Source organism: Cynocephalus volans, chromosome 3, assembly GCF_027409185.1.
Source record: "Cynocephalus volans isolate mCynVol1 chromosome 3, mCynVol1.pri, whole genome shotgun sequence".
In the NCBI taxonomy this organism is placed as follows: Eukaryota; Metazoa; Chordata; class Mammalia; order Dermoptera; family Cynocephalidae; genus Cynocephalus; species Cynocephalus volans.
In genome coordinates, this window is record NC_084462.1 from 171,220,355 (window position 1) to 171,236,080 (window position 15,726).

A 15,726-nucleotide genomic window follows, 5' to 3' on the forward strand; every position below is an offset into this window, starting at 1 on the left:
GAGGACACTTTATAAGGCCCTTTAATTTCAATTCTGATTATTTATTGTGCACCATCAAAACACACAAAAATGAAAACTTTTGAGACATATAGCATGCTGGCAAAATTTCAGATCTACACATTTTCGACCATTAAATTCAAGTACAATAACTCCTTGCACCACCATTAGTTTCCAATCCATGGGCCCTGGGAATTCCAGAACAGAAGGCAATGAAGCAGCCACTTTGGCAAAAAATGGGTTAAATCAAGTTATAGGGTTCTACTGCAGTCGGAGAGGTTCAGAGAAAAAAACCATGAGATGGAGACTAGGAGAAATGCATGCTCAGGAAGTTTATTTAGATGATTGCCTGTTGTATATGTGAAGCAACCTGGGCACCACAGAATGGAAATTTTGTTCCTCATATATGAGTAACAAAAATTCAAGGGTCAAAGAGAAATGAGAAGTTTTGAACATTTAGTGCAAAACTAAAACTAAAACATTTAGTGTATCACGTTTACAGATCTCTAAATTTTGCGTAGAATAGGGATGTTTGAGAAACACCCCTGAGAAACATTAGTAGCTTTCATTGGAAGTCATTGCAGTGCTTTCTTACTTCTGAAGTTTACTTAATGTTTCATATTTTGTGCTCCTTACTTTTAACCTGCCTGCCTAAGGCCCCATAGGTGGTAGAGCTACACCTTTACCAAGCTTTCAGGCTACTGATACAGAACTGACTAAAAAGTGTGCCCAGAGGATGGAAAATACTACCAGAAGGAGCTTAAGGAACAACAGAGCCAGAAAGTCAAGCTTAGACAAAGTCAAATAGAGAAAGCCAAATGTGAAATGCTGGAAACACTAGATACAAACACACTTTTAATGGGTTAATGGCAAAATCTAGGTCATTCAGAATTGGAAAGAAATTTATTGTAATTGGCAAAATTCAAGACAACTCTGGTGTACCCATGGCTCATTTTTATCAGCCAGTGAACTAGCTCAAAGGTAAAAACTGATAATAGGAGCTAAGCTTAGCACACTATAAATAGTCAATATTCATTGTTTTCCCTTCCGCTTCTATCTCCTTGGTCATCAGAGCAGCTCTGTCCTTTATGGACAACCACTCAGCATACAGTCAGCAGATAATCTACCCCATACCAAGTGTAAAATGTCACGTGTACACACCTGATTGCCATAAGCATAGAGAAAGTGGCTTCGGGGGTGAAATACCATTCCAACAGGAGAAGAGAATGATGAAGGAAACTGGAAAGGTGGAAATTTTGGTAGTTCGCTTAGTCTGTTATTTTTTAGAAAACACACAAAGGCCGTGGCAATTTTCTGGATCTAGATAAACAAAGCATGAACAACTCATGAGAATGTTTCCATTATTATTAGTCCACATTAGAATTTTTAGATTTTCCTATTACTTGGATTTTGATTAAGAAAGGGACAAACACATAAGCAGCAGAGAAATAGAAGGATTAGCAATCATCGATATCTCTATTCTATCTGCACACCCACCCCGCCAACACACCCATTCTATAGATGCTGAAAGTGAAGTTTGGGAGATGAAACAATTTGTCCAAGGTTCTATAATAAACAACACAGGAAGATTTAGTTACTACTCAAATCATTAGAGTCATTACTGAAATCAGCAGACAGACTCCAATGCCCACGCTCATAACTAGCATGAAAACGCGTGGATGCTAAAACCATACCTCCACTCTATTGGATCATGATCTTGCGGGGGATCAGAATATGACACCCCAAAATTTGCCACTTTGGTATAAAGATAATTTTAAACTGAAGACCTTTGAGATTCAACAGATGCAGGAAAAAGGCCTTCTCAGAACTTCTCTTATTTTTTAGCAACTTCTGGAAAATGAGGCTGTTATAAATTCCTCTCCAGGGCATATATTCTCTCAGAAGGGAGAATGCAAATAAAATCTTCCTCATATCTCTTCTTCAGGGAAGCTTTTTGACCCTGAAGGAGATGAAAATACCACTTGTACTTGTATAGATATTCTTATCTCCTGTTTGCTCTCCTGAAAACTCATTCATCTTTTGAAAAAAGTCATTTGTTTTCCCAAAACTGCCTTTTCCTCCTTCCTCTTTACCTATTAAGATGGTATATAACTTCCAAATTCTAACCATCCCTTTCGGTTATGCATCACTGAGTTTTGACCACATATAAGCACACTGCACACATAAATAAACATTTTCTTTTTTCCTATCAATATGTCTTTTGTCAGTTTAATTTGCAGGGCCCTGGTCACTTAACATAAGAGAGTAGAGAAAAAAGGTATTTCCCTTCCCGAAAATCTTGAAGATAGGGGCTGAACCGATATATATTTTAATGGCTCTAAGAATATTTCTAATTCACAGCTAGGGTTAAAGACCTTTAGAATAGAAAATATAAATCTGTGGCAATTAGCTCCATTTTTTGTTCATTGAAACTAACCACTTTAAGAAAGCTTAAATTTATGTAGAAAAAACTTAGCTTTTATTCTCCTGGAGAATTAGCAAGGGGAAATCACTATGCAAATAGTATCAGGTTTTCCATTTTCATCAAACTGAATGGCAATCAGAGGCAAGAAATCTCTAAAGTGTCAAACTATATTGTTAATTTTAAATAATTTTGCTGTAGCCAATTTTATTGGGTTCTATTGCCAAAGATAACAAGATCTTGGAAATAACTTTTAGTAAGGTAAATTTTCATTATTACAGTGTCGAGAGCAATCACCTCTGGGATATAAGGCCTACCTGGTTAAATAAGAGGTATACTCCAGTACCATGCTCTTGGTCAACAAGAAATGTTATTACACTTGGAGGAATATTTTTCACTCCTTTTGAAATATAATGTAAGCAAGGTGACCACTGACGAAATGGTTCTTTACTATAAAAGCAAGAGCTTGCCTGCAAAAAGAGAAAGGAAAAGCTAATGCTGTTTTGGAAAAATATAAGTTGTAATGAGTTCTCATAGGAAAATGGACTAATGAACCATTGTGTTGTCCTGACTGACCACAAGTTATATTTTTAAATCTTTAATGTCTGTGCCTCCCTTCTGGACAGTGAGTCCAGAAAACACTGCAAAACATCTCTTTCTGGTATGCATTATTTTTCAATCCATACCAGAAAGAGAATCACTGTGTAGGTCCAGAATCATTGGGCAGGTTCATATTTAACATGATTAGGTAACTACCATTAAACCCAAGTTGACACATCATAGGGAGCAAAGAGTGGTTGCCAAACCTTTCAGTCCATAAAACTGCCATTTTTTATGTTATCATATACAATAAAATTTCTTACCTTTTAAAATATTCAATTTCATACCTCACTTAGGGTCCTGTTTCTGTCAAAGATGATACTAACATAATCAACTATAAATATAAAGGCACAGAAATTAATGAGAAGCATCTATATTTCTAAAACTAGAAGGGTTAGTTCTAATAAAATAGTCTTCATAAAAAATAATAGAAGTTATGTATCATCAATGAAGAGAACGAATACTTGAATACAATTTTTTGCACTTATAGCAGGTGTGCCTATTGTCTCAGATATAAATTAGATTTTTTTCTCAGTTTTAGGCCATAAACTTATACCAAAAAATCTATCTTTACATTTTTACATTGTCTTTTTATTTAATCTGTATATGTTATCTATATTGATAAAAGCCTGTTAATATATCTTTAACCAAAATTTACCTTCAAAGTGTTCTCTGTTAGCAAAACATCTTTCATTATTCCATAGTTTTCCTTTGATGTAGTCAACCTAAATAAATAGACAAACATATCACGTAGGCAACATGTAGACAAGATATAAAATAGAAAAAACTTTAAATTCTCCAAGTTTGATAGTTCAGGGATGTGAGGAAAATGAAGAGAGGAAAAATGTATGCAGATAAAAAGTTGTAGAATGAGGACAGAAAACAAGAATGTACATTTTGAACAATACACAAAAAAGGAATAAAAAGGAAAGGCACTGCACATGAGTTAGCATATGTCAATGGAAGATGCCCTTGTCTATGAACTTTCTGAAACTACCAGAAGCCATTAGCCTTTCATCACGGTTACCACGGGTCACATGTTTATCTTTTATTCCTCATTTGCTGCAGCTGGGTCTAAGGAGCCTTCACAGAGGCCTGACAGCAGCAAGAAGCAATAGGAAAAAGGTTTCGAAAATCCATCATAAGACAGGGGCTTCAAAGAAACTGAGATTTTATATGTTGGATATTAATTAAAGGCAAGATTTTGAGATGGTTTTGTTATAGGAAGATTCTGACTTTCAAATTATTGTTGAGATGTAGGAAGACCTTCTTACATTTTTATAAACTAGTGATCAAATCGGTATAACCTGTGTATAAAAGCCTTTTAAATATTCTAAAATTGATTGCGGTGATGGTTACACAAATTTGTGAATATACTCAAGGCCCCTGAGTTGTACATTTTAAATGGGTGAAAGTTATCCTGTGTGAAATATAACCTGATAAAACTGCTAAACAAACAATTTATTTTTAAAAAAATTTATTAAAAAAAATTTTTTTTATTAAAACATACTGATTATACATATTTATGGAGTACATCATATATGTATATGATATGTGATGATCCATTCTTTGTGTGTGTGTGTGCGTGCATGTGTGCATATGTGTGTGTGTGTTGTTTTTGGCGGTTGGCTGGTACCAAATAATTTCTTTGTTATGTGCACATTTGATCACTTCTCTTCCAGTCCTATGGTAACATGCAGTAAATCATTGTTAATTATAGATTCCTGGGTCAACTGTACACCAATAGGACTCGTTTTTCCTATTTCACTGTAACATTGTGTCCATTAACAAGTCTCTCACCTTACCCTCTCCCCTCACCCCCTTCTAGACTTTAGTAACCATAATTATTTCCTCTCTATTTAACAGTTCAATGTATTGTTATTATTATTTATTTATTTGTTTATTGCTTTTGTTTTGTTCTCTTTCTTAGCTCCTACATATGAGTGAGAACATGCGGTATTTCTCTTTCTGTGCCTGGCTTATTTCACTTAACATAATTTTCTCCAGGTTCATCCATGTTACTGCAAATGGCAGAATTTCATTCTTTTTTATGGCTGAGGAGTAATTTCACTGTGTACATGTACCACATTTTCTTTATCCAATCATCTGTCCATGGACATTTACGTTGTTTCCATATCATGGCTATTGTGAATAGAGATGTGATAAACATGGGAGTGCAGGTATCCCTTCGACATGATGCTTTCTATTCCTTTGGGTATGTACCCAACAGTGGGATTGCTGGGTCATATGCTGGTTCTACCTGTAGTTGTTTGAGGAACCTCTGTACAGTTTTCCAAAATGGCTGTACTAATTTACAATCCCACCAACAATGTATGAGGGTTCCTCTTTCTCCACATCTTCATCAGCATTTGTTATTCTCTTTTTGATAATAGCCATTCTAACTGGGGTGAGATGATATCTCAATGTGGTTTTGTTTTGCATTTCCCTGATTAGTGATATTGAGAGCTTTTTCATACACCTGTTGGCCATTTGTATATCTTCTTTTGACAGACGTCTATTCAACTTCCTTGCATATTTTTCAACTTCGATGTTTACTTTTTTTATTATTGAGTTGAATTCCTTGCACATTTTGGATATTAGCCCCTTGCTGGATGCTTAGTTTGCAACTATTTTCTCCCATTATGTAGGTTCTCTTTGCTCTGTTGATTGTTTCCTTTCCTGTTCAGCAGCTTTGTAGTTTGATAAAATCCCACTTGTTTATTTCTACTCTTGTTGCCTGTGCTTTTAAGGTCTCATTCATAAAATCTTTGCCTAGACCTATGTCTTGGAGCATTTTCCCTGTACTTTATCCCAGAAGTTTTATAGTTTCAGGTCTTACATTTGAGTCTTTAATCCGTGTTGATTTGACTCTTGTGTATGGTGAGAGATAGGGGTTGAATTTCATTCTTCTACTCATGGATATCCAGTTTTTCAAGCACCATTTATTGAAGAGGCTGTCCTTTCCCCAATGTATGTTTGTAGCACCTTTGTCAAAGATCAGTTGGCTATAAATATGTGGGTTTATTTCTGAGTTTTCTATTCTGTTCCATTGGTCCAAGTGTCTGCTTTTATACCAATACCATGCTGTTTTGGTTACTATAGCTTTATAGTATAATTTGAACTCAGGTAGTGTAAAGCCTCCAGCTTTATTTATTTTTTTCTCAGGATTGATTTGGTTATTCAGGGTCTTTTGTTGTTCCAGATGAATGTTAGGATTGCTTTTTCTATTTCTGTGAGGAATGTCATTGATTTTCTGATAGAGATTACATTGAATCTGTAGATTGCTTTGGGTAGTATGGACATTTCCAAAACATTAATTCTACTAATACATGAGCATGAAATGTCTTTCCATTTTTTTTTTTCTTTTTGGTGTCTTTATTTTCTTTCATTGGCATTTTGTAGTTTTCACTGTAGAGATCTTTCATGTCCTTGGTTAGATTTATTCCTAGATATTTTATTTTTTTGGTAGTTATTATGAGATTGCTTTCTTGATTTATTTTTCTGCTATTTGGTGTATAGAAGTGCTACTGACTTTTGTAGATTGGTTTTATATCCTTCAACTTTACTGATTTTGCTTATCAGCTCTAAGTCATTTATGGTGGAGTCTTTAAGTTTTTCTCTATATAAGATCATATCATCTGCAAACAGGGACAATTCAAGTTCCTCTTTTCCAATCTGGATGCCCTTTATTCCTTTCTCTTGCTTAATTGCTCTGACTAGAACTTCCAGAAGTATGTTAAACAGGAGTGGCGAGAGTGAGCATCCTTATCTTCTTCCTGATCCTAGAGGAGAAGCTTTCAACTCTTCTCTGTTCAGGATGATGTTAGCTGTTGGTTTGTTGTATGTGGCTTTTATTGTATTGAGATACTTTCCTTCTATACCTAACTTATTGAGAGTTCTTATCATGAAGGGATGTTGAATTTTATCAAATACTTTTTCTGCATCTATTGAGGCAATCATGTGGTTTTTTATCTTTCATTTTGTTGATGCAGTGTATCACATGTACTGATTTGTGTGTGTTGAACCATCCTTGCATCCCTGGGATAAATTCCATTTGATCATGGTGTGTAATCTTTTTGATGTGCTGTTGGATACTGTTTGCTGGTACTTTATTGAGAATTTTTGCATCTAAGTTCATCAAGGATATTGGCCTGTAACTTTTTTTGTTGTGTCTTTGTCTGATTTTGGTATTGGGGTGAAGCTGGCCTCACAGATGAATTTGGAAGAATACCTCCTGCTTTAATTTTTGGAACAGTTTGAGAAGAATTGGTATTAAATCTTCTTTAAAAGTTTGGTAGAATTTAGCAGTGAAGCAATATAGTCTTGGGCTTTTCTTTGTTGGGTGACTGTTGATTACTGATTCAATCTCATTGCTCATTATTGGTCTGTTTAGGCTTTCTATTTCTTCCTAGTTCATTCTTGATTAGTTATGTGTCCAAAAATTTATCCACCTCCTCTAGATTTTCAAATTTGTTAGCATATAGTTGTTCATAATATTCCATAATGATTCTTTGTATTTCTGTGGAATCAGTTGCAATGTCTCTTTTTCATTTCCGATTTTTGATATCTGGGTCTTCTCTCTTTTCTTGGTTAGTCTAGCTAATGGTTTGTAAATTTTGTTTATCTTCTCAGAAAATCAACTCTTTGTTTCATTGATCTTTTCTTTCTTTTTTTTTTTTTGTCTCTATTTCATTTAGTTCTGCTCTGATTTTTATTATTTCTTTCTGTCTACTAATTATGGGGTTGGATCATTCTTGTTTTTCTAGCTCCTTGAGGGGTAATGCTTGGTTGTTTATTTAGGATCTTTCAACTTTTTAAACGTAGGTACTTATTGCAATAATCTTCCCTGTTAGTACTGCTTTCACAGTATCCCATAGGTTTTGGTTTGTTGTGCTTGTTTTTTCAGTTGTTTCAAGGAATTTTTTGATTTCCTTCTTTGTTTTTTCTTTGACCCATTGGTCATTCAGGAGCATGTTGTTCAATTTCCATGTATTTGTATAGTTTCCAAGGTTTTGCTTGTTCTTGATTTCCAGTTTTTTTCTGTTGTGGTCAGTAAAAATACTTGATATTATTTCAATCTTTTTGAATTTGTTTACACTCAATTTGTGGCCTAACATGTGGTCATCCTGGAGAATAATCCATGTGCTGTTGAGAAGAATGTACATTCTGCAGTTGTTGGATGAAATGTCCTGTAAATGTTTGTCAAGTCTGTTTGGTCTCAAGTGCTGTTTATACCAAGTATTTACCTGCTAATTATTTTGTCTAGATGATCTATGTAATGCTGAGACAGGGGTGTTGAATTCCCCAACTATTACTGTACTAAAATCTATCTCTTCCTTTAGATCCAATAACACATGCTTTATATATCTGGATGCTCTGATGTTGAGTCATATATATTTATTATTGTTATATTTTCTTGCTGCATTGGTCCCTTTATCATTATATAATATCCTTTTTTAAAATAGCTTTTGGTTTAAATTTATCCAATATAAGTATAGCAACTCCTTGTTTTTGGTAAAATGCCTGAAGAGGAATTCCAAATGAAACTCAACATGATACAATAAAAAACAGAAATCACAATGAAGTCAGAAAAAAAAAATGCAGGACTTGAATGAGAAATTTGACAAAGAGATAGATATCATAAAAAAGAACCAAGCAGAAATCCTGTAACTGAAGAATTCCTTCAACAAAATAAAAAATCCAACTGAGAGCTTAAGCAACAGGCTAGAACAAGTGGAAGAAAGAATTTCTGAACTTGAACACAGGATATTTAACTAACCCAGTTGGACCAAAAAAAAAAAAAAAAAAAAAAAAAAAGAAAGAAATAAAGAATTTAAAAAAATGAAGAAAGCCCACAAGATCTATCAGACAACCTCAAGTGTACAAATATCCATATTATGGATGTATTGGAAAGGGAAGACAAAAGAAAAGGCATTTAAAGCCTATTTAATGAAATAAGAGCCAAAATAAATTGCCAAGTATTAGGAGAGATCTCCCAGATCCAAGAGGCTAAAAGACCTCCAAACAGATTTAACCAAAAAATGTCCTCCCTGAGATACATTATGGTCAAATTGCCAAAAGTCAAAGACAGAGAAAGAATTCTAAAAACAGCAAGAGAAAAGCATCAAGTCACCTGTAAGGGAGTCCCCATCAGACAAACAGCAGACTCGCTCATTCATTGATCAACAAATATTGACTGCCTATGTGCAAGGCAGTGTGGTAATTTATTAGGATATCATAGTAAATAAGATAGCCCTTGATCTGGAACCTAAAGTCTTTTGAGGCTAGTCAGGTGGCTCAACAGACACAATAGGTTGATAAATAAAAAGTCATGGTGAGAGCTTTGAGATCACACTGGAGGTGCATTTGGTAGTCAGGCAGGGACTCCTGAAGAATGAGTAGAAATTCTGTAAGTGAAATAGAAGGAGTAGGAGGGACATGCTAAGAAGATAAAAACATGTCATGCAAAATAATTGAGTTATGAGAAATGTTGGCACATTCAGGGAAGTTGAGTAGTTGACTGGAAAGGAAGGCTTGAGGTGAGGAGCAGGCACACCTAGGCTGAAGAAGTAAAAATCCCTGACCGTGATGGATTTTGTATGTCTCACAAGAGTTTGAATTTTATCCTCAACAAAGTGACCAAAAGTACTTGCTATTTCCACTAATCAGATTTTGGTCAATAAAGAACAGATTTTGCCTTGTGCCAAATTCCAAATTTAGGGCTTTTATTTTACGTACTATTACCTCTGTCTAGACATGCTTTGTCAAAATCATTCCTTCAAGTCATTCAAGTTTCTGCTTAAATTTTGCCTCCTTGGAGAAGCCTGCTATAATCACCCTACTTAAAATAGAACATCATCTTCCCTTCATTGTCTATTTCTCTTACCCTGCTTTAATTTCAGCAAGTACTTATTACTATCCAAAACCATATTATGTATTTGTTTGTGTACTTGTTTATGGTCTAACTCCATCAATAGAATGTTAAGCTACATGAGAGTAGGAGCTTTGTCTTGTTCACTATGGAATCTCCTTTGTCTGAACAAGCATAGAATATAGGAAGTGCTCAATGAATATTTGTTGAATGGGTGAATAAATGAATGAGTAAATCATCAAGTGTTAACTCCTTCAATTACCTGCCCAAACAGCCACATATATCTCATTCTTTACACCTTTCCTTCAGTCATCACAAAAGGGGTCTTATCCAAAGGTAAACTCCTATGCCCTTAAGAATAATTTAATTTTTCACCTTTCCTCCCCTCCCCAGCCCCAATACCTCTCCATCTCTGGAACTCTTCCCCCCCCCCTCATTATTATCAATAATCCCTTAGTTTTGTTGAGATATTTTAGTTCAGTAGGACTTATTGTAATACCCTTGCAAATGGTAAAAACCTCAATGAAAGGAAATTTGTGATTTTCTTTTAATGTTGCATAAGCATTTACCCCTTAACCCCAATCCAAGTTCTAGGAATGTATTTTACCAATATACCTGGACACATAAAATTGCTAGGTACAAAATTATTAATGGCAGCATTGTTTGTAATTGCAAACGACTGGAAAATTACCCAAGCATTGATTGATAAGGAGCAGGTTAAATAAGCTCTGGTAAGTTCACACAGTGGAATACTTGCAGCTGTAAAAAAGAAACAAGGGAAAAAGAAAAGAAAAAAAAAGAGGCCATTCTCCATGTATTAACATGGAATTTTTCCCCATGATATATTGATAAGTGAAGAAAGTAAGGTATGTATGTAATATACTTAGTATATAGTGTAAGAAAGTGCAGAGAATATTTTATAGCGTAAGAAAGGAGAGGGGAATACTATGTAGTATATGTAGTATATAGTGTAAGAAAGTGAGGAGAATAATATATATTAATAATTGTTTGCATTTACATTTAAAACACTGAAAAGATCTAAAATAATAAAAATGACTACCTGTAAGTGACAGGGGAAAGCAAGGTGAGTATTTACAGAGGTGGAAGTGAAACTGCTCAGTGCGCATATATATATGTATTATAATTTTATGTAATTTGGGGTCTTTTAACTATGGGAATGTATTACCTATTTGAAAATAGTAATTTTTAGATGTTGAAAATTCTCATTTCCTTTGCAACATGTTCTTTCTTGTGAGAAACTTAATGTTTATGTCCCCCCACTCCCCAAATTCTTATGTTGAAACCTAATCCCCATTGTGACGGTATTTGGAGGTGGGTCTTTGGGAGATGATTCAGTGAATGGGATTAGTGCCCTTATTTGATCTGGGGGTGATCTGATGAATGGGACTAGTGCCCTTCTAAAAGAGACCCCAGAGAGATCCCCCACCCCTTCTGCTATGTGAGGTCACAGTGAAAAGATGGCTATGCTGGAAGCAGGAAGCCAGCCCTCACCAGACTCTGAGTTTGCCTGCTCCTTGATTTTGGACTTCCCAGGTTCCAGAACTGTGAGAAATAAATTTGTGTTCCTTATGAGCACCCGGCGTATGGTAAATTTGTTATAGCAGCCTGAATTGACTGAAACATTTCTGTTTCAAGAATTCTTATTTAGTACTCCATTTTGAATTATACAGATAGACAGAAAACACATACACATCAGGTAAAATGAGAGAAACAGCCAAACATTGCTCATGACTGTTTCCTCTCCTCTTTTTCCATTTATCGAAATCTGTTCTCATTCATTTATTTTGTTAAAGTTCTTTCTTATTTTCTTTAGTTGGGATAACTGAATCACACACTCTAAATTCTTTCTTTATATGAAAGAATAATAATCTCTTGGCTGGAAATAAGAATTCTGGACTTTGGTTCTTTTTTCGTAACAGCCTGTAGGTGTTGATTTCACTCTCATCAAGCTTCTGTTGTTGTGTAAGTTAAATCTCGTACCAGCGAGGTATATATTGCTTTCGTTAGGAAACTTGTACTATTTTCCCCTTAACCTTCAAATTCAGGAATATTACTAGGATATGATTACATGTACATTTTTTTCAACTCTCCCAGAAATTTAGTGAACCTCAATATATAGCTTTGGATCTTCCTTAATCTCAGTATAATTTTCTTTATTATTGCTTCTCTTCTGTCTGTTGCTTTTTTATTCCTTCTGAAAATTCTATTGCTCATCTATTAGAGCTGGATGTCTCCTCAAAGGCTCATTACTGCCCTCATGATTTCTAGTTACCTCCCTTACATGGTTTGAGAAATTTGTCTTGATCTTTCATGCCACTAATCTGCATTTAAACAGCGGCTATTCTACCCTTCAATTTATTTTATTTTTTTAATTGCAATTTTAGTACTTAGTCCCATGAAGTATTTTTATGTTGTACTTGAAACTCCTTGTGGGCACTGACTGACCTTTTTTCTTGCTAATATCCAGTGCCATAGATTTAGGTGCTCATTGGATATTTGTCAAATGATTTTATTAACTAAATTTTGTTGTTCTTATTCAGTTGTTGCTTTCTTCACCAGCAACTCTAGTATATGTTCTGATTCTAATAATATTCTCTCAGGATGCTGGGCTACTTTAGATGTGGTTTGAAGGGAGGGCTTGGCTATGGTTTTTGGAGTACCTTGAATTGTGGCCATACTGTAATGACAGAAGGCAAAGTTGTCTCTCTCTATGCCTCTGGGCTGCCATTTCCTCACCTCGGGACCAAAGAGGCTTCTCTACTCCCAGGTGTCCTTTAACCTTCCCACCTCTGGCACAGTGAGAATGCAGCCCTCCCAGCAGGCTTTTCTCCAGCCTTACTCTCAGCTATACTCCCAAGGCTGAGAGAAACCTTCCCTGGGAGTTCCTGGAGCTCTGCAAGCCAAGCTCTCTCCAAGATCCTGCACCTTCCAGTCCTCTATCTGCCACTCTGTGTTGCTAAGCACATTGTCCTGACATAACCCATGAGAGGAAATACATTCCAGGTCTCCTCAGTGGGATTCCTTGAAGTGGGCTTCAGGTGAGTCCAGCTGTCTAGCAGCTCCAGTAGCCTTTTGACTTAACAGGCAGGTAGATTGCAGATGGAAGCGAGTGGGAGGTGAAGGATAGGAACGAAGCTCAGGTGTCAATCTCTTTCGTGCCTTTATTTTACTCTTTGTTTGATTCTGTTTTTGGTGTACTTTTGTAGTTGGCATATAGCTAGATTTTCTTTACTTTATTATAATGTTTGTTTCCATTAATTGTAATTGCTGATATATTTGGATTTACTTCTACCATCTTACTTTCTAGTTTGTTTTCCACTCTTTCATCTTCACATCTTTTCTTTTCCTTTCTTGCTTTTTGTGGATCTGATGAATGATTCTCCAGTGGTTTGGAAGCTTTAAATTTATATATTTTTTCTTTTTCTTTTTTGGTAATGCCCTCTAATTCTTAACATATATGTTGAAATCTTCATTTTTCTAACAAATTCTAAAATTATTCCCCATATTAATGCTCTTCCCAAAGATCTTAAAATACTATATTGTCCTCTGAAAATTATCTCCATTCCTCCTTGTTATATTGTCTAGAGTTTTGGCTCCACCCAATGATTAAACACAAAATTTATTACTTATTTTTTTACAGCAATTCTATTCTTTAAAGAAATGTTTACTAAGTGCCTACCTTGTGTCAGGCACCACTCTAGACACTGAGATCCTGCACAGACAAGGTTCCTGCTCTCGTAGAGCCCAGAACTTACACCGTCATTCTCATCACTGCTTCGGGCATCCCGCTCCTTTACAGGCAGGTCTCTGGGGGGTAAACTCTCCCATACCTTTACCTGTGAAAATTTTCTTCTCTTCACCCTTGTATTAGTCCATTTTCTATCGCTTATAATAAAACGTACAGAACTGGGTGATTTATAATGAAACCAAAATGTATTGCTTACAGTTTCTGAGGCTGGGAAATCCAAAGTCCATCTGGTAGGGGTGACAGTGACTCAGGGGTCTCACATTGCAAGATGATGGAAGCAGAGAGAGAGCAAGAAGACAACCTCCTCATTCACTCTCCTTTTAACGCTCTCCCAACCATGCCTCTGAGCACTATTTTTAATCCATTCCCTCCGGCATGGTCCTACAATCTAATCACCTCTTCAAGGCTCCACCTTTCAATTACCATGATAGGATTTCCCACCCTCAACAGTTACAGTGGGGATTAAGCTTCTAATATATGAAACTTGGGGACACAATTCAAGCTTCAGTGAGTTTTGGGAGGACATAATTCAATCCACTACAACCTTCATTCTTGAATGATATAATTTAGCGAGGTATGGCATTCTCTTCTGAGAGCTATCTCCCTCTGTTCTTTCTAATGTAAATCAACTTTGCCTATCTGGCTTTCCCAGTTCTCTGCTTCATGTTTCCTCCAATTGGTATCACAGTAAGTCAGTTCTATTTACTTCCTGAGAAATAAGTGCTCCTTCCTTGTAGACAGTGTGAACGTGGACTGTAGGAGAACAGAGTGGGGAAGGGACATGGCAAAAAGGTAGGAATACTCATAATGTCATTTGTGGTTTTCAAATCGAAGTATACCTATATGTTGATGGGAACCTCATTGAATCACAAAACCTGACTTTGTAATAGAGAGGGGAGATAACTGATAGGACAAATTCCCCAAAAAGGTCAGAAGCAGAGCTGTGGCTAGATTATATGGCATTTTTGTATAAATTAGAAAAAGTGCCCCTTTCTCCAGGTAGACACAGATCTACACCAGGGTAGATGGGCGAGGGGTAAAGTGTTAGCCAGATTCCCATGCCCACTCCCTTCAGCTGGGTGCCTTCCCGCAAAATGCAGCCTGAACAATCATAGCAGCCTGGACAGAGCATATGAGAAGGGGTGGCAGTGGCCTCTGAAATAAGGAGGAGCACTTCTGCCTCTGAAACAGAAGAGGAGATCATTTCTTCTTGGTTGCTGGAAACATTTTTTTTTTTTTTTTTTTAGTTCAAACTCTAAATAATATTATAGTAACAAGGGTAGTCGATATTATGAATTACTGCCTTGCATCTCATCTCTTCAGTCACCAAGTAAACACATATCTTCTAACCAGCCCTTGGAAATTTAAAACTTCTTACCCTTTCAAAACCACAAAAGTCTTGTCTTGAAAGCTAGAAGAACAAAAGAAGCTTTAATTTTTGCTTGCATATCAGAAGGCATAACAAAACATAGCAATTTAAATTATGCCAAAGGAAATTATGTTTTTTCTATCCAAGCAGTTAGGATGGTCAAACACTAAAACCAGCCTCTGACATAGTTTACACAATATCCTGGAAGTTTGCCCTTCAGTCTTTGCCTCGTTTCACTGTTTTATTAGTTTAGTTATACGTTAATGTAATTCTAGAAAGAATTTGAGATACAAACCACACCTTTCAGTGATTTAAGTGGAGCAGTTAAGAAGTGCTCACGAAGGTATTAAGTCTGCCACCCACTTGGGTTTAGGAAAGCCCATCCCTAACCTCTCATCTCTGCTTTACCACTCTCTTTCCCCTGCCCAGTCCGGTGCAGTCAGAGATCAAGACTCATGACATACGTCCCATGTCTACTTCTCTGCTCTTTGTCTTTAAGCCATTGTAGCCCTTCTGGCTTCTTGGATTTACTGTTTTAGCAATTACATGATAAGCACATAAAAAGCCAGATCTATTCATTGTCTGAGCCATAAATGGTACTTTCTCAGAGATGGTGAGGAAGGAGAGAAGGCTGTGAATATTCACATAGCTGGAGAAAGATAATAATTGCTGCGTATAAGAAATATCTGCTTCTCAAC

The 15,726-nt window shown here is 36.0% G+C and overlaps 1 protein-coding gene across 1 annotated transcript in view; it reads right to left on the bottom strand.

Moving 5' to 3' along the window:
- CATSPERB (cation channel sperm associated auxiliary subunit beta) overlaps window positions 1-15,726 on the bottom strand; it is a 140,728-nt gene that overhangs the window by 99,170 nt on the left and 25,832 nt on the right. The window contains exons 8-12 of the mRNA XM_063090157.1: window positions 15,038-15,070; window positions 3,678-3,744; window positions 3,307-3,353; window positions 2,737-2,889; window positions 1,159-1,317 (exon numbers count right to left, since the gene is read on the bottom strand). Of these exons, the coding sequence (XP_062946227.1) occupies window positions 1,159-1,317; window positions 2,737-2,889; window positions 3,307-3,353; window positions 3,678-3,744; window positions 15,038-15,070 (459 nt within the window). The remainder of the gene's footprint in view (window positions 1-1,158; window positions 1,318-2,736; window positions 2,890-3,306; window positions 3,354-3,677; window positions 3,745-15,037; window positions 15,071-15,726) is intronic.